Raw genomic sequence first — 18,878 nt, forward strand, 5'->3', positions numbered from 1 at the left:
GGAACCAGCGCATGCGCAGCGCGGAGTCCCGGCCCGGGACACAAGATGGCGGCAGCGGCGTTGGGGAGGGCGAGGCGGAGGCGGCAAAACGGGCGGTCGAGCAGAACGTGTAACCGCGTCCCCTCGAGTCCGCTGCGGGCAGGTAAGAGCCCCAGGAAGCCATGGTCCCGCCGCGAGCCGCGCCAGGGTCCGGGGTTCCGAAGCCAGGCGGCGGTGGCCCCTCCGGCGCTTTCCGCTTCGGGCTACCGCTTGCCCCGTCTTTGCCGCCGCCGCCATCTTAGGCCCACGGATGGGCGGCCGAGCCGGTGGCCTGGATGAGCGAGTTGGGTCCGGAGAGCGCGGGCGGAGCGGCCTCTAGGGCCTCTCCGCTGCTGCCGCCGCCACCGCCTTTGTGTCGGGCTCCGACTCTGAGTCGCCTCAGCCCGGGGGCGGGAGCGCGCGGCGGGGCGGGGGGCGGAGCCCGGGAGATGGGCCGGCGCGCGCGCGCCAAACAGCCCGCCCCCGCTGGAGGGTAGGGAGAAGGTGTGCACGCGCTGGGAGTCGGCCCACCCCCTCTTTCGCGCGACCTCGCGCCTGCGCACTTCGGGAGCCCTGTGACTCCTCCCTACTGGGTCGGAGGAGTCTGATTGGTGCGTTACTGAATGATCCCGCCCCATCCTCCTCCAATCCTGGAGTCGGAGTCTTTTTTCCTTCTGGTGGGTTCCTCTGGTTGCGCAGATACAGTTGTTTATCCTTAAGCTGCTGGCACTGTTGAACTGCGGTATGCGTGGGGGTCGGGAAGCCACAGGATAAATAAAAGCGTTCTCTTAGTAATAGCAGTTATTTCCTACTGAGAGTGTACAATGTGCTAGGCTCTACGCATTGAGACCGTAGAGGCCGAATGATTCTTGTTAGAAGTCGGAAAATGGCAGAAGCGTGTGGAACCGGGGTCTGTCCAAACCCAGAGCTGGTGTTTTAGCCACCGACCTGCTGTATCCAGATCACCTGGGAAATTAAAAAGCTTTTTAATCATAACAAAATTGGTGAAGATTTGGAGTGGTGTAAAGTGAGAAAATTAGTTATCCGGTTTCCCAACCCCACTCTTGGGGGGTGCGTGTGAAAAATAGATATTTGTGTACCGCCCCTCCCCGTTTTTCTACGATGTGGAGTGAGGGACAGGAATCTGAGGGTGTTTTAAACAAGTTCCCTGGTGTTTCTGATGCACAGCTGGTTTCGGAAACACTGCTGTGTCATGGTTTGACCTCACTAAACGTTGAGGCCACTGAACTGCTTGTTCATTCTCTGCATAGTTGACCTACTTGGTGCACCAGTATCACACAGTATTGCTTGGAGAAAATATTTCAATAAAGGTGAACACGCTCTGTTGTTTAATGTATTTGCATGTTTTATTGCCTTTAAAATTAAAGACCTGATTCAAAGAAATGTGCTTTTTCACTCACTGTAGGTGGCTTGGGGCCGTGCCCACCCCTGATCTGTGATATATTTGTTCACTTTTGTCTTAGTACTGTGGTTGGCCAGACCAGCTTACAATTTGTGGCGTCAAATGTCCACACGAAAGCGCAGGCCCTTTGTTAAATATTTGTTAAAAATGTGACAGCCGTCAGAGCAGAGCGTTAAAGCAGGCTCGGGGCTCTCCTCAGCTCGGCCCTGGGGAACTGTGTGGGCTGCAGGTCCATGAAGGTGAACCTGTTGGTTGTTGGGAAGCGTGAGAAGTGCTGTTTTCATCCCCTGAATCCCCATGTCTCCCACAGTCCTGCCCTGTCCTGGGGGCTCCCAGCGTGCTCTCTCGTGCCGATGTCCCTGTTCTACAGCATTTCATAGGTCTGCGACTCTTTTCTTCTCTTTGCTCTGCAGTTGCTGATGCAAGGAATCCCCTGGGCCCCCGTCCACTCCACTGCTGACCAGCCCATCCTCCTGCGCTGTGCTTTCCTGCAGGTCCCCCCCACCCACTGCCTCTGTGGGACCCGGTGACGTGGGGGTCCATCTGGCCGGAGAAGAAAACCCTCTCATGCTAGCGTTGCAGACCCCAGAGGGTGAGAGAAAGAGGGACCTTGTTCAGCCTTGAAACCTGGGAGTCAGCCCTAAGGCACCCCTATGCTTTTCCCCAGAGAACCAAGGACGCTTCCCTTGGTCGGTAGTTCCAAACCTTTTTGTTATCCAGGCCCCCTTTTATTGTGTGTTCTCTTGCTCCCTGCATTTTTATCTGTCAAACCGTACAGACGAAGTGACCACTTTGCCTTTTCCAAATTAACAATGATGTCTGTGACTGAATGTACAATAAAAACCACCACCCAATGATTGCTATGCTGTTGTCAACAACATCAGAGCTTCTGATCATCATGAAATAATCAATGCGACCACAATGAGTTGATAAAATTTCAACAGCAGAGAAAAACCAATGTTTAACTATGCCTTTGTGGTCTTTTTGTGGGTAAACGTTTGGTTTCTTTTGGGTGTAATGACACTGAAACAGCTTTAGGAGCATCAGCCTGATCTCAGCTGCCCCCAGGAGTCTGACAGCGGGTTGGGAACCACTTTGGCCACTGAGGCTTGTGGCAGCTGTGCCTTGGGTGGGGTAATAGGGAATACTGATCGGAGGAAGCTGACCCTCCTGTAGGTGTTTAAAGTAAGTTTTCACCTGGGGATTATGAAGCACTGAACTTGGTATTCCTTCTCAGCCTTACTGGTTCTTTTAGCAAAGGATTACTTCCTGCTTTGTAGTTAGAAGGAGGCATCTAATTCAAGGCCATACTCCTTCCTGCGCTGGGCTGTGTTCCAGTTAAGACTTTACTGGGTAGGAAAAGGGAAGAGGAGCAGTTACTGCTGCTGCTTATGGGAACAACTTTCTCAAGCGCAGACCCTATTTCGTCTTGTCTGCCACTTTTGGTGCTTTGTAAACATTCGCAGAATGAGTGCTGGTCCCTGGTACCATGCTGAGCGCCAGAGAGTGCCAAACTGGACCCACATGTGAGGCCCGGGTGTTCTGACAGTCTAATGGGGTGGGGGGCAAACTGAGCTGTTGGACCAGAGGATTTGAGTGCTACAGTCCTAGGGAGGGACTCTGACCGCCTAGCCTGGGGAAGGGAGGGAAGGAAGGGTTCCTGGAGGATGGAGGACCTAGTGGTAAGCCAGGCAGAGACATGGGGAGAGTATTCCAGGCCAAAAGAGCAACAGAAACGCCCCCATTTGACAGTTGAGGGAACAGTAACTTAGACCCGAGGCTCCTGTGGCAGCAGACTGGCCCTCCAGTATGGGACTGGATCGGCTTCACACATGTAGGTGGTCACTGGGGCCCTTGGTGGATTGTAATTGGGTGCAGTTGTGGGGAGCCGGGTGGGGCGGGGTTGACCTCCACGCCCTGCTGGCCCTGACACCTTTCAGTCCTCTGTGTGGCAGGTCCGGTGTGGGTGCTGAGATGGCCAATGAGAATCACGGCAGCCCCCGGGAGGAAGCATCCTTGTTGAGTCACTCCCCTGGCACCTCCAGTCAGAGCCAGCCCTGTTCTCCAAAGCCCATCCGCTTGGTGCAGGACCTCCCAGGTACCGGCGAGGGGCCGTGGTGGGGCAGTGGGGTCGGCAGGGTGCCCAGGAGCAGCCGTGACCCTGGCTGGATTCCATGCTTGTTTGCAGAGGAGCTGGTGCACGCAGGCTGGGAGAAGTGCTGGAGCCGAAGGGAGAACCGCCCCTACTACTTCAACCGGTTCACCAACCAGTCCCTGTGGGAGATGCCCGTGCTCGGCCAGCACGACGTGATTGTGAGTGCAAGCCTCGGGACGGGGCGGGGGGTGTCTCAGCAGCGTCTGGCATCTGGGCCTTCCCCAAATGTACCCTGAGCAGCTGTTAACTCACCTGGCACTGTGTCAAGGCCAGGGGACACAGTGCCCAGCAAGACAGACACACAGTCCTGCCTGCCTGGAAGCTGAGACTGTCTGACACAGGAAGATGATTCTATGAGTGGGTGGTGTTGAACTTGCGTTGCATGTTGGGCACTGTGCCTGGGATGCAATCGTGAGGTAGATCTGTTCCTGCCCTTGCCTACTGGGGGTGCCCAGGATTACAGTGCAGCGTCTGCACGAAGAACAGGGTCAGGGCCCAGCAGGGATGCCGAGCGGGTCGGGGAAGGGGGGTGGACAGGGAAGGCTCCCTCAAGAACCAGTGTGTAAGGTGAGGTTAGTGAGTGAAAGTGGGAAGGGGTGAGCAGCACTGTCTGGGAGCCTGTGAGGACGTGATGGGGATGTGTGGGTGCAGGCCGTCTGTCTGGGTCCCTGTCACTTGGGGCAGACTTTCTTTTCTGGGCACAGTCCACCCCCATTTTGCAGATGAAGACACAGGCTCAGAGAGGGGAAGGGACTAGCCCAAGACCTCAGAGCAGTAAGAGGCAGAGCGGGACTTGCATCCTGCCCACCGTCACGCTCATAGTCTCGGTGTCACCACAGGAGTTCCGGCTGTTTAAGTTTCCCTTTTTTTCTGTTCTGGTTCTTTCTTTTTGGTTGTGCTGTTCAGCTTGCGGGACTATCTTCCCCTTTTAGTTCCCCAACTGAGGATCAAACCCTCGCCCTCGGCAGTGAAAGCACAGAGTTCTAGCCACTGGACCGCCAGGGAATGCCCCCATTCTGGTTCTTACGCCAGGTGTCCTTTTAAACGGGTCACATGCGTTGACTCCTTAAATCACGCTTTCAGAGGTGAGGTAGAGCTCAGCAGGGCCCACCTTGGAGGGGAAGGCCCTGGCCTGGGGTGCACGGTTGCAGAAGCAGAGCCCAGTGTTCCTTCTGCGCCCCAGGCCCTGTGCTCTTCTCCAAGGAGTAGGAGTAGGGGCGGGAGGGGGGCTGGACTCGCAGTACTGAGGCTCTGAAACCGCTGGCCCTGGTTGCAACTCTGCTGGTCTCGCTCCACCAGTCGGATCCTTTAGGGCTGAATGCAACCCCCCTGCCCCAAGACTCAAGCTTGGTGGAAACCCCTCTGGCTGAGAACAAGCCCCGAAAGCGGCAGCTCTCGGAAGAGCAGCCCAGCGGCAATGGCGTGAAGAAGCCCAAGGTGAGTGTGGGTGGGCCGGGGTGGGCGGGCAGCTGGCAGGCAGTCGGGAGGTGGGGCTCGCAGCGGTGCAGCCTGGCCAGCTCCTCTGACCTCATACCTTGGATTCTTGCTCCAGATTGAAATCCCCATGACGCCCACGGGCCCGTCAGTCCCCAGCTCCCCCAGCATCCCAGGAACCCCAACGCTGAAGATCTGGGGCACGTCCCCTGAAGACAAACAGCAGGCAGCTCTCCTCCGACCCACAGAGTGAGTCCCCGCTGCTGCCCATCCTGGATGGCTGGCCTGCCCAGGACTGTGTGTGTGCGTGTGGCGGGGTGGGTGGCGGGCAGGGCGTCCGTCTCCTCACTGCTCTGTCTGTGCCCCCAGGGTGTACTGGGATCTGGACATTCAGACCAACGCGGTCATCAAGCACCGGGGGCCTTCAGAGGTGCTGCCTCCGCACCCCGAGGTGGAACTGCTCCGCTCGCAGCTCATCCTGAAGCTCCGGCAGCACTACCGGGAGCTCTGCCAGCAGCGAGAGGGTACTGCCCCGCGTGCCTGCCTGCGTGCGCCCGCTACCAGGAGCTAGGGCTGGGCCACCGGCGGGAGCCAGGGTTCGGCCAGCGGGGACCCGGGGGCTGAGCGTGTGCGCTGGAGGGGCCCAGCTCCAGGAACTGCCGCTCTGTGACTCTGGCCTTATTGACCAACCTCTCTGCACTTGAGTTTTGCCATCTGTAAGACAGCGGTAGTAACAGTGCCTGCATGAGGGTCCCCGCCTAGCATCCGAAACACGCAAACAACAAACAGTCGTCACCACTGGCTGGCTTGCTGTCTGCCAGGCACTGTTCGCAGCGTTGTTATGTCTGCTACAGGGCAGAAAAGGCGAGCACCTACCCCTCATAGAATTACTCCAGGGAGTAAGCGCTTAGTAAACTGTAGCTTTTATTAATAGATAAGCCTGCTTAAACTTGGCTTAGATAGAGAATCCGTCCGTCCCCTCGTTGTTACCCCGTGTTCCCTTTATGAACTGGCAGTTCTCAGGACACACTTCGGGAGCTGTTGCCTGGGACTGCGCTCCTGACATAGCGGGGGCGGCCCCTTGTTTACTGGCACCTCCAGCGCCCACACCACACCTCCAGGGCCGCCCCATGGAGCCTGCTGACTGAATCCGGACTTTGACACGGTGTCCTGTCCCACAGGCATTGAGCCCCCCCGGGAGTCCTTCAACCGCTGGATGCTGGAGCGCAAGGTCGTGGACAAAGGCTCTGACCCCCTGTTGCCAAGCAACTGTGAACCAGTGGTATCACCTTCCATGTTTCGCGAAATCATGAATGACATTCCCATCAGGTACGCACCTGGCCAGGCCAGCCGACCCTGGCCTCGTGGTGTGTGTGCCCAGGCCAGGGTGGGCAGGCTCGCTCTACCTGCTCTCTGACCCAGGTTATCCCGAATCAAGTTCCGGGAGGAGGCCAAGCGTCTGCTCTTCAAGTACGCAGAGGCGGCCAGGCGGCTCATCGAGTCCAGGTTTGGCTCTTGTCTCCTGACCCAGCATGACGGGGCTCCGGCCGGTGCGAGGGGAGGGCCTGGGCCTTCGGGCCCGCCCCCGGGGCCCGGTCATGCTGCTTGGTGGCCGGATGGGGCCTGCTCCCTCAGACAGCAAGGCTTGCGCTGTCAGCCTGGGTGTTGATGCCCAAACGCCAGTGGCAGTGGAACGGGAGAAGGAAGAAGGGGGCAGCGGGTGCTTAACAGGCGGCCCCTTTATGCGCCCTCACCTGGCAGGAGCGCGTCTCCTGACAGCAGGAAGGTGGTCAAGTGGAACGTAGAGGACACCTTCAGCTGGCTGAGGAAGGACCACTCCGCCTCCAAGGAGGACTACATGGTGAGTGGCCCTGGGCAGAAGGCCACTGCCTCCGAGAAGCCCGCTGCCTGCCGAGGCCGGGCGGGCCCCCACGGCAGCCGCCTCCTGTGCATTTGGCTGACCTTTGACACTCACGAGGCCCCCAACTCATGTCTGTGGGGGTGTTCCTCTCAGCTCCTGGCTTTCTCCCAAAGAACACTTCCATTACGGTTCTTACTAGAATCCTGTGCTTGGCCACACACCATAAGTAGCTGCCTTTTCAACTTAATGAATGTTTAAGGACCTCCCTTTAGATTTTTGGAAAACAGATGGACAGACTGCCTTTGCTTGGTGTGTGTGGCCTTACTGCAGTTCAGAGCTACCACCAGATTCAACCGCCCACTTTAACGAGTCCAAAACAATTCTGTTTTCTGGCCCAAACCCATCACTCTTCAACTCTCCACCAGCACTAGCAATGGGCTTTCTTTTCAGGACCATTTTTCACAAGAGACAAGGTTTCGCACTTCACGATAGTAACTGTGTACTTGACACGTAGAGAGTGATAAAGGTAGGTGACCTCACTAGCAAGAGTGACTCATTTTAACCCATCACTTTGACATGTGCAATTCAGCATAATTACAAAGGCCTACAGTTAACCTTACAAATCACTGAAGGCTCAAATCCAAATCTGCAGTGGCCAAAGAGCCCCTGTTCTCCAGCATTCTTTCTCCCCAAAGGCTGCAGATGCGTTGTAAGCAGGGATTATGCCTGGTTTGTCTGTTTCCCCAGCAAGTATCGAGATTTGCCCTAGTGTAACCCCAGCAGTAAGTGCTGGCTTTTATTAGATACGTAACTGTATACCAAGGGCTTGGCAGATCCTTAATGGGAATGACTGCATTTAATATTCAAACTGCCTTGTTAGGTAAGTATTTTGTGTTCCCTTAACTGTTGAGGAATAAGATTCAGTGATGCCAAGGGATTTGTCTAAGTGACACAGCTAGTAAGTAGCAGAGCCTGTTTCAGGACGAGGACAGTTGGGATCTGACAGCCCTCCCGCGCCAGCCCCCAGAGCCTGACCAGGAGTCTCTCTCCCCCAGGATCGCCTGGAACACCTGCGGAGGCAGTGTGGCCCCCATGTCTCGGCCGCAGCCAAGGACTCCGTGGAAGGCATCTGCAGCAAGATCTACCACATCTCCCTGGAGTATGTCAAACGGATCCGAGAGAAGCACCTTGCCATCCTCAAGGAGAACAACATCCCAGGTAGGACACCAGGCGGCACAGAAGGGACGAGCGAGGCTGCGCGTCAAGGCCGAGGACTGGTGCGGGAGGCCCGTGTCTCCCAGCAGCGGGACCTGCCGTGTGACCTTCGGCGCTGGGGCTTCCGCGCCCTCTAGGAAACAAGTGATGAGAGAGGGAGGGCTGGGGGTGCGAGAGAGAGACGGGGAGGTAGTTAGGCGGACCTGCTTTTACGTCCCTCCTCTGCAAGCCTCACTGAGGGGTGACGCCTAGCTACATGAGCGTGTGAGGATTCGGGGACCTCCCAGTGCTGGGCCCCAGAAGAGCCCTGTGCATGGTATCATGACTGTTACCAGGCGGGCAGTGTACTTAGACTTCTCCATGGCAGCAAACCCAGGCCCCAAGGCACGGTGGCCTAAGTCCGTTCAGAGCGTGTTGATGTGGACCCCCGCTGCTTGCTCCTGCCGGTTTCCTAGCTGTCTTCTTAGTTACTGAACCATCTGAGCTACCGTAGGGCTTCCCTTGTGGCTCAGCTGGTAAAGAATCCGCTGCAATGCGGGAGACCTGGGTTGGGAAGATCCTCTGGAGAAGGGAAAGGCGACCCATTTCGGTATTGTGGCCTGGAGAATTCCATGGACTGTATAGTCCATGGGGTCGCAAAGAGTCGGACACGGCTGAGCGACTTTATGTTCACGTCACTTCCCTGAGCTGCAGTTCACTCCTCCCCGGGATGGGACTTACCTCCCTGGTCACTGGGACGCAGCTGGGGAGCACCTGGCCCTGGGCGGCCGGGGTGCCCGCGGGTGACAGCCCGCGCGCTCCTGCCCGCAGAGGAGGTGGAGGCGCCCGAGGTGGAGCCCCGCCTGGTGTACTGCTACCCGCTGCGGCTGGCCGTGCCCGCGCCCCCGGTGCCTAGCGTGGAGATGCACGTGGAGAACAGCGTGGTGTGCGTCCGGTACAAGGGCGAGATGGTCAAGGTCAGCCGCAACTACTTCAGCAAGCTGGTAAGAGCCCCGGTGGGCAGGCGGCCCACGAGGGAGGCGGGGCCTGGAGTCTGCCGCAGGGGCAGCGGCGGGCGGGCTGCGGTTGAAGCCCACTGCTTTCTGCCCCACAGTGGCTCCTTTACCGCTACAGCTGCATCGACGACTCTGCCTTCGAGAGATTCCTGCCCCGGGTCTGGTGTCTGCTCCGCCGGTACCAGGTACTGGCCGGGGTGGCCGAGGGCGGGCTGACCCGGAGGGCAGGGAGGCGGCCCCAGGCTGAGCCAGCTGCCCCGCAGATGATGTTCGGCGTGGGTCTCTACGAGGGCACGGGCCTGCAGGGCTCCCTGCCGGTACACGTCTTCGAGGCCCTGCACCGGCTCTTCGGCGTCAGCTTTGAGTGCTTCGCCTCGCCCCTCAACTGCTACTTCCGCCAGTACTGTTCCGCCTTCCCCGACACCGACGGCTACTTCGGCTCCCGCGGGTGAGCGCCCTGTGCTGCTGGGCCTCCTGCCGGGCAGCGTCCTCCAGGGCACAGAGCCCACCTGAGTCAGCTGCTTCCTGATGCTGGAGAGCTCGGGGCCTGGGTGGTGTCGGGTGGCGTCCCTGCTTCCCCCTAACCAGGCCTGTGGCCATGGACACGCTGCTGCAGGCCTGGGAACCTATGCCAGCCCAACGCAGCCGGTGGCGCTCAGTAAACTATTCTGGGTTGGGAGGCGGAGCACCTGATCCCTCAGTGAGCAGATGGGCGTTGTGGCGGGTGGGCACAGAGGCAGCCAGGCCAGCGGGAGGGCGAGCCCGGCCGCCTGGTGGTCACTGGGTTTGGGCTCCACCTCCTCCTCTAACCAGCTCCATGGACTTGGGCCTCAAGCCTGAGCCTCTCTGTCCTTAGCCGTTGAACAGAGCTGGCCATCTCTTGTCCCACTACAAATCACGGGTGACCCTTGGCTCCTGGCCTGACCAGAGCCCTCTCTTCAAACGGCTGCCTGTGGTGGGGGTGGCAGCTGTTCTTGGTGGAGGGGCTGGGTCCTGGTGGGACCTACATGCTCGCCTCTGCCCCCAGGCCCTGCCTGGACTTCTCCCCGCTGAGTGGTTCTTTTGAGGCCAACCCTCCCTTCTGCGAGGAGCTCATGGACGCTATGGTCTCTCACTTCGAGGTGGGTGTGTGACTGGGTGTGGGGGGTTGGCCGGCAAGCCCGAGGACCAGTGGCCTGGAGTGCAAACCCCTGATACTCTCCCTGGGGGCCCTCCCACAGAAACTGCTTGAGAGCTCGCCAGAGCCCCTGTCCTTCATCGTGTTCATCCCCGAGTGGCGGGAACCCCCAACCCCAGCGCTCACCCGCATGGAGCAGAGCCGCTTCAAGCGCCACCAGCTGGTTCTGCCTGCCTTCGAGCACGAGTACCGCAGCGGCTCCCAGCACGTCTGCAAGAAGTGGGTGCTGGGCGGGCAGGGTGGGAGGGCTGGTCCGGGCTCCCCTGGCCAGGCCCTGCTCTGAGCCGCCGCCTTTCCCGCAGGGAGGAAATGCACTACAAGGCTGTCCACAACACGGCCGTGCTCTTCCTGCAGAACGAGCCCGGCTTCGCCAAGTGGGGGCCCACGCCCGAGCGGCTGCAGGAGCTGAGCGTCGCCTGCCGGCAGTCGGGCCGCAGCCATGGCTCCAGTGGCTCCGCATCCTCGGAGGCCAAGGACCGGGACTCAGGCCGGGAGCAGGGCCCGAGCCGAGAGCCGCACTCCACTTAACACAGCCTGCGGGGAGAAGGAGCCCCTGGGTGCTGCTGTGGACTGCTGGGGCTCTGGGGGCGGGGTGGACTCTAGGACCCGCCTCCTGGGGCGGCTGCCAATGACATAGGAAGACGTGGCTCTGCCAGGGTGTCCCCTCCCTGCCCACGTCCCCCCATCTCCCCACCTCACACTCACTCCAGGCCCCCTGTAAATAGGCCCCATCCTTTTCTCCCTCCCTTCACCCCATCCTGTTGCCACCTTGTTTCATTTGTAAAAGGAAATACAGAAACCCCCCAAGAACGTGTGAGGGTCTTGAGGGCAGAGCAGGCTGAGGAAGCTGAAGCCACTCGCAGGACCACAGCCCTCCACTGCACGTCCAGGTGCACCTTCTCATGACCCCTGGGCCTGCACACTCAGCCCCAGGCTCCAATATTTAACTTCTCATCCTGCTGTTCCCACCACTGGTCCCTGGTGGCCTCTGCTTGTGCCTAGGGAATCTGAAGGGTCCTGAGGCCCGCGTCAACCGTCTGCGAGCCCCGAGCTTCCATAGCCAGCAGCAGCTTCACTGACACCTCGGGAGTGGAGGGCAGGTAGAAACCTAGATGCCTGGCGCCACCAGCGTGGGCAGCCGGCTGTGTTTTACAGTCGAGGGCCAGGAGGAAGTGCAGCTTTGGCCTCGGTGCAGGTACCTGGCTGTGCACTGAGGACCTCGAGGCATGGGCCAGTGCTCCCTGGGGCTGGGGAGGACGCAGCATTCGAAGGTGCTGTCCGCCTTCCCCAGCCTGGCGGCCTCTCCGGGTGCCAGGCCGCTGGCCCACGGGTCTGCGCTCCTGGGCCGCTGTACTTACAAAGGCAGGGCGGGGTGCACCTCAGGCCGGCAGCCCCCACCTCAGCCCCACCCTCGTGGGCTCTCACAGGCTCCTCTTCCTGCTTCCCAAGGCCTTGCCTGGTTCCAGCTGCAGCAGCACATGGACAAAGGGAGCGGACCAAGGCTGGACTCTGGTCCCTTTATTGAGCCTGAGACCAGTGGGTACATACCAACAAAAATAAATCTCTCTCTCGAAGCCTGCCTGCAGGCTGGGGCCCCCAGCGCGTCCTGGCGGGTGCCTATGGCTGTCCCCCACCCCAGCAGCACAGGCCTGGCTCCCCAGGAGGGACAGGATGCTGGCTGTTCAGTGTCTGGAGATCCCAGGTGCAGCAGGGAGGGAGTCCCCGTGGGCCTCCACCCCCAGCAGGGCGGGCCCCATCAACATCCACGGTTGGCGCTGGGCTCCTGGGGCTCAGTCATCGCTCAGGGTGATGACGTCGTATTCGATGCCCTGGTGCTGCAGCTGTTGGATGTGTTCAGGCACCGCCTCTTCCGTGCCAAAGAGGCCCTGGGCTTGGGCCATGGCAGCGTCGGCCACCGCTGCCGGGGAGGGGAGAGGACGGTGACCTGAGGCCCAGGAACGAGGCCTGGCTCCCAGGCCCCCAAGGCCTAGCCCCGTACCTGTGACAGCCGAGTGTGCCGCAGCCTCAAGCTGGGCCTGGGTGACCAGCTGCTGGCCCGGGGACACAGGCACATACTGGATCTGGAGGAGAGAAGCCAATGAGACACGGCTCCACGGGCCCCTGCCCCAGTCTCTGCTCCCCTGGCTCCCAGGGGCTCTACCTGGGACTCCTGAAGGAATGGGGCCCCTTGCTCATACTGGATGTGTGTGATCTGGCCCTCCTGTACCTGGAGAGAGGAAGCCCACATGGTGACCCTGGGAGGGGGTGTCGGCCTCTCTGCCCCGCTCCCCCGGCCTTATACTAGGCCTGGCCTACCTGGATGTGATGGCCCTCGGGCACCACCACGTATTCCTGGGGAAGGAGCTGCTGCACTCCGTCCGGAGAAATGATGTACTGTACCTGAGAAGGGAGGAGCGGCAGGTGCTGGCAGCCTGCCCCCCAGGAGCTCCACGAGGAAGGCAGAGCAGGGTGGCCAGGGACACCCGCTCCCCCCCGGCCCCCCATCACCAATGGCAACTGCAAGGATGGACCCCCAGAGGGATTGTTTGCAAGGTGTTGTCCCCCTTCCTCCTGGGAGCAGGGCGTGGGGGTGAGGAGGGTGGGCACCCCTGGCCCAGGTGGTCAGCAGCAGCAGCTCACCTGGTTATCAGATGTCACCAGGTGCTGGACCATCTGGCCGTCTGCTGTGGTGATCTCTTGGATGTAGGCAGCTTCCTCCTGTCATGCCAAGCCAGCTCTAGCTTCAGATTTCTAGGTGCCCCCACCCCTGTCCCCAACCTGCCAGTGGGGCCCCCAAACTCAGGCTCTCACCTGATTGCTCACTGTCTGTTCCTGGGCCACGAAGATGTGTTCCTGACCCAGTGCCTGTTGGAGCCGCTCGGGACCCAGGACCCCGTGACTAGACTGGAAGGCAGCTGGGCAGAGGAGGGGGAACGTTGCTCAGGTTGCAGGCAAACATGACATGGCCCGGCTCCACCCCAGCCCGAGGGTGTGCGCTGGGGCAGTGGCTCCAGGCCCGGGTCCATCCTGGAGTGCCGCTCACTGTGCAATGTGGCCAGCGTCTCGTCGTCACTGTTGAGGATGATGGTCTGGGTGGGGGGCCGGGCTGGGGCCCGTGCAGAGGGGGCTGCCGTCTTCCTCCCGTCAGGGCTGTGGAGCCGCTGGATGTGGAACTTGAGGTGCCCGTTGCGGTTGAAGCTGAGGGGGAAGGATGCTGGCTCAGCGGCGATGCCCCCCACCCCTCCAGGCCCCGCAGCCCCGGAGGGCCTCCCCCAGCCTCACCGCTGCCCGCAGAGCTGGCACTCGAAGGGCTTCTCGTTGGTGTGGGTCAGCATGTGCCGCCGCAGGTCCTTCTTGTTCTTGGAGGCAAAGCTGCACTGGCTACACTGGTGGGGCCGCAGACTGGCATGCTGGGCCATGTGGGCCTGCGGGCGGGGCGGAGGCAGCACTGCTCAGGGCCGGCGGCTCCCCGTGCACCAGCCCGGTGCCACGGTCTCCTGCCGCTCTGCAGGTGCTGGGGGAACCCCGCTGGCTCCATCGTGAGGCCGCTCAGAGAGCCCAGACCCTGCTCACCCTCAGGTCACCCCTGTGAAACGTATGGGCTCAAAGAGGGGCCTCCAAAGGTCGTTCCCAACCCCGACACTCTGGGTTCTGGGCCCCCCCTCCCCTCATGGAGCTGTGTGAGAAGTCAGCAGGCAGTCAGATCTAAGAATTCGTCTTTCTCAGGGGACAGACTCCCAGGAACCTCCCTGGTATTGATAGCTCTCAGTCTTCTGGAAAACTCGTGTCTCCCCGGCCACCTCACATTACCACCCCTCTGGTCCTGCCGGCCCAGCTCAGCCATCACCTTCAGGAAGTCCCCCCAGCATCCCAAGTCCACGTGACTCATTCCCTGAGTGTGTGTGCTGAGTTCACCCTGGGGACAGTCAGGTGTTAGTCCCCGCCTGGTGTGTCTACCCCCAGACTCAGCCCCCTGAGAGCGGGGGCCTAGCTGAGTCACCTCTGAGCCCAGTGGTGAGCGGAAGATCCGGCCTGGAGGGTACTCAGTCAAGTTTTGTTACACAGACGGGGGCCAGCAGAGGAATGGGGCACCTACCCGGACCTCGGGCCACTGGCGAGCGCTGAAGGGGCAGTCAGGGCACTTGAAGGCTCCCGGCCCGGCGTGGGCCCGTTTGTGACTCTCCATCTCTGCTCGGCCAGTGAAGGCCTCGGCACAGATCTTGCAGGAAAACTTCTTTGATGAGGCAGTAGCTGCAGATGGCGGCGAGGGGGGCACTACGAGGCCCAGGGGTTTGTTGGCTGCAGGAGGTGGGGAGGCAGAGCCCTGAGGGTCCCTTGGCCGGTGGGTCCTGGCTGGAGCCGGGGGCTCAGGGCCATCTCTGGGCAGCCCCCCATACTGCAGGAGGGGCCACTTGGTGCCGGAAGCCAAGGCGTCGGTATTTGGGAAGGAGATGGAGCCGTCTGCAGTCAGCTGTGGAGAGGGGGCGGGGCGTGAGGGGAAAGGGCGTGTGAAGGGCGGGGCGGGGCGGGGGCGGGGGCGGGGGCGGGCCCCCTCCAGCCTCACCTGGATGTGGTGCAGTTGAGTCCCGTCGGCTGCCATGATGAAGTGCGTGCCAGCTTCTTTCAGGGTGTCACCCACGACCACGGCCTGGGCTGCCTCCCCCGGGGGCTCCTCGCTGTGGGCACAGATGCCAGGACTGGGAAGCTGAGTTCCAGCGGAGAATGGCGGGCCACGGGAGCCCCTTCCTTGGGACAGCCCTCCTTGCAGTGGACCGTGGCCACCACAGACTGGCCCCGGGCTCCTCCCTTTACCAGCGGGACCTCCGCTGCCTCTTTCACAAGCAGGGACCCAGTGTCCACTGTACCGTCCAGCTCAGCAGTGGTCATCCCCACCCCCTCACGGGCATGCAGTGATGAGATGAAGGGCTCCAGGGATCAAACCCAAGTCTGACCGAGTGGGGCAGGAGAGGGTGAGCAGGGGAGGCAGGGCTCCTGGCTCCCATCTCGGCTTAACCATCTGGTACTGGAATTCAGGGCTTCCTCCGATGGCCCAGGGATTCAGTGAACATGGAAAACGAACATTTCTGCCCTAGACTCACTCAGCCTAGAAGAACCCAAGTGCTGCGGTGGGGCCTCTGATGTCGCTGAGGAGCCCAAGCGTGTGACGAAGGTCAGAACTGGCCAGACCTCAAGGATCCAGAACCAGGAGCACGTGGCCCATAGGCCAGGCTCAGACCCACAGCGCGTCTGACTTTCGGGGAACTACTGCACTCCCTCCTCATGTGTAAAGTGAGGGAAGCACGCATCCCTCAGGAGTGGTTGGCTGAGTCCACGACCGTCAAGTGCCTGCAAGTTCTGAAGTAGCCCTTCCTGAGAGGGACACCATACCCTTACAGCCCAATCGTTTTACCTCCTGTGAACTCGGCGTGGGTGGGCGGGGTGCTCCCCTCACTCCCCTCAGCACACCTACAAACGGCCGCAGGGCTCACCTGTAAGGCGTGCCGGGAGTCGACGTGCCCTCCTCCACGGTGGGGGCCGTAATGACGCTGTAGCCAGCCCCGCCGAACGGCCCAGGCGCCAGGGTGATCTGCGGCAGGTCAGGGGGGCCGAGCTGGCTCTCGGCGGCCACGCTGCCCCCTGGCTCTGCCATGTGGAGGGTGACCACTTGGGGAGTGGCGCCTGCTGGGGAGGGCTGCCCCCCTGAGGACGCTAACCCTGCTTCCACGTCCTCGGACTTCACCACAGCCACCTGCAACAGCATGACAGGTGGGGTTGGTGGCAGGAGCAGGTGTTCAAGGCGCTTTTCTATCCCCGGACCTCAAAGCTTGCCCACGCTCCAGCCGGACCCAGTGCCCCCACCACTCGCGGACACAAGCCGTTTTGTGCTCCTGGCAACTGGAGAGAGACTTAAGGACAGGATGGAGCTCTACTGCCCCCTAGGGGCACTGGAGAGCCTTAACAAGGACGGGATGGAGCTCTACTGCCCCCTAGGGGCACTGGAGAGCCTTAACAAGGACGGGATGGAGCTCTAACAAGGACAAGATAGAGCGTTTTGCTCCCTGGGGCATTGCGTCATGTCTGGAGACAGTTTTGATTGTCACAGTTGGGCGGGGGTGGTGGGGTGGGGTGGGTGGATATTGTCCCCTGGCTGGTAGAAGCCAAAGATGCTGCTAAACATCCCATGATGAGCAGGACAGCCCCCTCAACATGGAATTCTCTAGCCCAAAGCGCCATGGTTAAGAAACCCTGAGGTAGAGAAGAACGAGTGACAAACCAGTAAGAAAAAACAAACATCAGAGCTCTACCTCACATCTTACTCCAAAGTCTGCTTCAAATGGATTAAAGATTGAAATGTAAGAAATAAAACTCAAGATCGATTAGAAGAAAATATGGGTATTTCTATAATCCTGGGGTGAGAAGATTTTCCTAATCATGACAGATGTTAAAACTTACAGCAACATGAATCAGAAAATGAGACCAGGAAACAAAGATACTTGGGGTGGGGGAGATGGTATTTAACAATGCATATCAGAGATAAAAGGTAGAGTTCCCGTACATACAAACAGCCCTTGCAAAGTGATAAGAAGACTAATAATTTACAAGCAGGTAAGTGAGAGAAGAAATAAAGTGGTCTATTAACATATACAGAAACTTGATCTCTCTTCTGATGACAAAGTTATCAATTAAGACCCTGATATACATGTCTGTGACAAGAGATTGATAAAGACTGATGTGCAGCACTGGTGAGGCAGTGGGGAAGCACACTCTAGCGGCAGTCATGTAATGACATATGTTTTTTAAATTTTTATAAATTATTTGGCTGCACCAGACACCAGATCTTAGTTGTAGCATGTCCCTGACCAGGGATCAAACCTGGCCCCTGTGCAATGGAAGCGAGAGTCCCCACAATGGAAGCCACCAGGCCACCAGCGGAGTCCCCACACATCACTTTAGAAGGAGTCATGCTCGGCGTGGGACCCACGGATTCTGTTTCTAGGAGGCTTCTTTTAACCCCACAACTAAAATTCATGTTTATGAACACCTGAAAATAGATGTTCACGGAAGCACTGCCTTAAGTTCCTGAAAGACTGGAAACCATGCACGCATAAAGGACTGACAAGGTAAGCTTCAGAACACCCCTATGACCGAATGAGGTGGAGACGTCAGTAAGAAGTGGACACGTGTGTGGCCAGGCTGCAGAGGGAAGTAGAGCTAGGCTGTCCATAAACGCAGATGCCATGACCCCACGTTTTAAAGATCAAAAGGTCTCTGTGTTACCGAGCACCTGGACACACCTCTGCAGAAATGCTTATTAACCTGTTAACAGTGGAAATGAAGGGGAGGGGAGGAAACTTTAAAAGATTTTCACCCTCTGAAAAGAACATTTCTTAACACTCATTTTGGGTTTCACAAGCATATGTTTTTGTAATAAAAAAAAAACAAAGCAAAATGCATGATACTGGCATGAGAATGGCAAACAGATCAAAAGAAAAGACCTTGTCTAGAAACACAGGAAAATCTACTGCATGATAAAGGGGATGTTTCAAATGACTAGGGAAGTTAGAGGATTCAATCTACTGTACTGGACAACTTTTGGGAAAAAAAATTAAGTTAGTTCCCTACTTTTATGCATATACCAAAAATAAATCCCAGGTAGAGTAAAGATTTAAGTGTGGAAAATGAGACTGTACGAAGAAAATACCAATTAATGTTTATATGATCTTGAGGTGAAGAGGCTTTTCTAAGGATGGTACCACAAGCAAAAACTATAAAAGTTTGATACATTGAACTATCTAAAAATCTAAAACTTCTTCCTAACCCCAAATGCTACAAACTAAACCCTATGAAGATTTCCAGGTTCAAAACAGGCTCCCTCCTCCATGGAGCTCTGTTCCCCTGGCAGCAAGTTACTCTTCCAAGTTCTCAGAATTTATTATCTCAAACACAGTTTCCATCCTTCCAGGAGGCTAAGAGACAGGAGGTGCTGACAGACCTTTCCCTGCCTTAGAGAAGCATGGAGCAGTGCGGGGAGGCGGCTGGGCGCAGCAAGAAGTAAAGATGATGAACTTGGGGGAGGACATGCTGGGTTTAAGGCGCATGAACCCCGTGAGAGGTCAGAGCTGGAGAAAGCTGTGGGAGCCTTTGGCCTGTGGGAGGTGGCACGGAGTGAGCGCGCTGGGCTAGCTGGGAAGCCCGTTCAGAGCCCCGAGCAGAGTGTGGTGCTTACTGCTCAGTGCACTGGATGTCGCTGGTGACTTTGGAGTGTGCAGTGGGAGACCGCCTGCCCTCCCTGGTCTCCTGGGGCCTCCCTGGCACAGCGGCCCCCTCCCCTGCACCCGCCCACTGGGGTCCAGTGGATCTGTCTTCCACTACCCGCGAGCTCCCTGAGGGCAGGGCATGTCTCCTTCACCACTTGCCTCCGCTCCCAGTGTCCAGCGCAGAGCTGACACCCAGGGTGAAGCCAGGCCGGAAAGGAGCTCACCTGCAGGGCTGCGCCACCCAGTTCCCGCTGAGTGCTCATATTCAGCAGCAGGTCCAAGGCTGTCTGCGTGGCCATGGCTGTCGACTCCGCAGTCCCTGGGTCGGGTGAACCTGAGCCT

General features: G+C 58.9%; 2 protein-coding genes across 5 annotated transcripts in view; one reads left to right on the plus strand and one right to left on the minus strand.

Moving 5' to 3' along the window:
• PCIF1 (phosphorylated CTD interacting factor 1) lies at positions 1-11,794 on the plus strand. 2 transcript variants are annotated; one of them, XM_065922089.1, is made up of 17 exons: positions 1-142; positions 1,855-2,033; positions 3,382-3,539; positions 3,630-3,754; positions 4,896-5,033; positions 5,149-5,279; positions 5,400-5,554; positions 6,212-6,359; positions 6,453-6,536; positions 6,792-6,891; positions 7,947-8,109; positions 8,917-9,089; positions 9,200-9,286; positions 9,365-9,549; positions 10,129-10,222; positions 10,322-10,497; positions 10,581-11,794. In XM_065922089.1, exons 3-17 carry the CDS (start codon positions 3,416-3,418, stop codon positions 10,804-10,806), a joined length of 2,109 nt encoding a protein of 702 aa, XP_065778161.1. In that variant the 5' UTR covers positions 1-142; positions 1,855-2,033; positions 3,382-3,415; the 3' UTR covers positions 10,807-11,794. The 2 variants fall into 2 exon arrangements, with proteins under 2 accessions (XP_065778161.1, XP_065778160.1); XM_065922088.1 differs by having other exon boundaries at positions 3,397-3,539.
• The window catches only part of ZNF335 (zinc finger protein 335), a 19,519-nt gene continuing 12,422 nt past the window's right edge, over positions 11,782-18,878 (minus strand). For all 3 annotated transcript variants that reach the window (XM_065922086.1, XM_065922087.1, XM_065922085.1), the window contains exons 16-27: positions 18,761-18,855; positions 15,768-16,027; positions 14,843-14,954; positions 14,375-14,749; positions 13,561-13,703; positions 13,322-13,476; positions 13,090-13,193; positions 12,919-12,996; positions 12,595-12,678; positions 12,440-12,505; positions 12,278-12,359; positions 11,782-12,196 (exon numbers count right to left, since the gene is read on the minus strand). In XM_065922086.1, coding sequence (XP_065778158.1) covers positions 12,069-12,196; positions 12,278-12,359; positions 12,440-12,505; positions 12,595-12,678; positions 12,919-12,996; positions 13,090-13,193; positions 13,322-13,476; positions 13,561-13,703; positions 14,375-14,749; positions 14,843-14,954; positions 15,768-16,027; positions 18,761-18,855 — 1,682 coding nt within the window. In that variant the 3' untranslated portion in view covers positions 11,782-12,068. The remainder of the gene's footprint in view (positions 12,197-12,277; positions 12,360-12,439; positions 12,506-12,594; positions 12,679-12,918; positions 12,997-13,089; positions 13,194-13,321; positions 13,477-13,560; positions 13,704-14,374; positions 14,750-14,842; positions 14,955-15,767; positions 16,028-18,760; positions 18,856-18,878) is intronic.

The sequence above is a fragment of the Muntiacus reevesi genome, chromosome 2, assembly GCF_963930625.1.
Source record: "Muntiacus reevesi chromosome 2, mMunRee1.1, whole genome shotgun sequence".
NCBI lineage: Eukaryota > Metazoa > Chordata > Mammalia > Artiodactyla > Cervidae > Muntiacus > Muntiacus reevesi.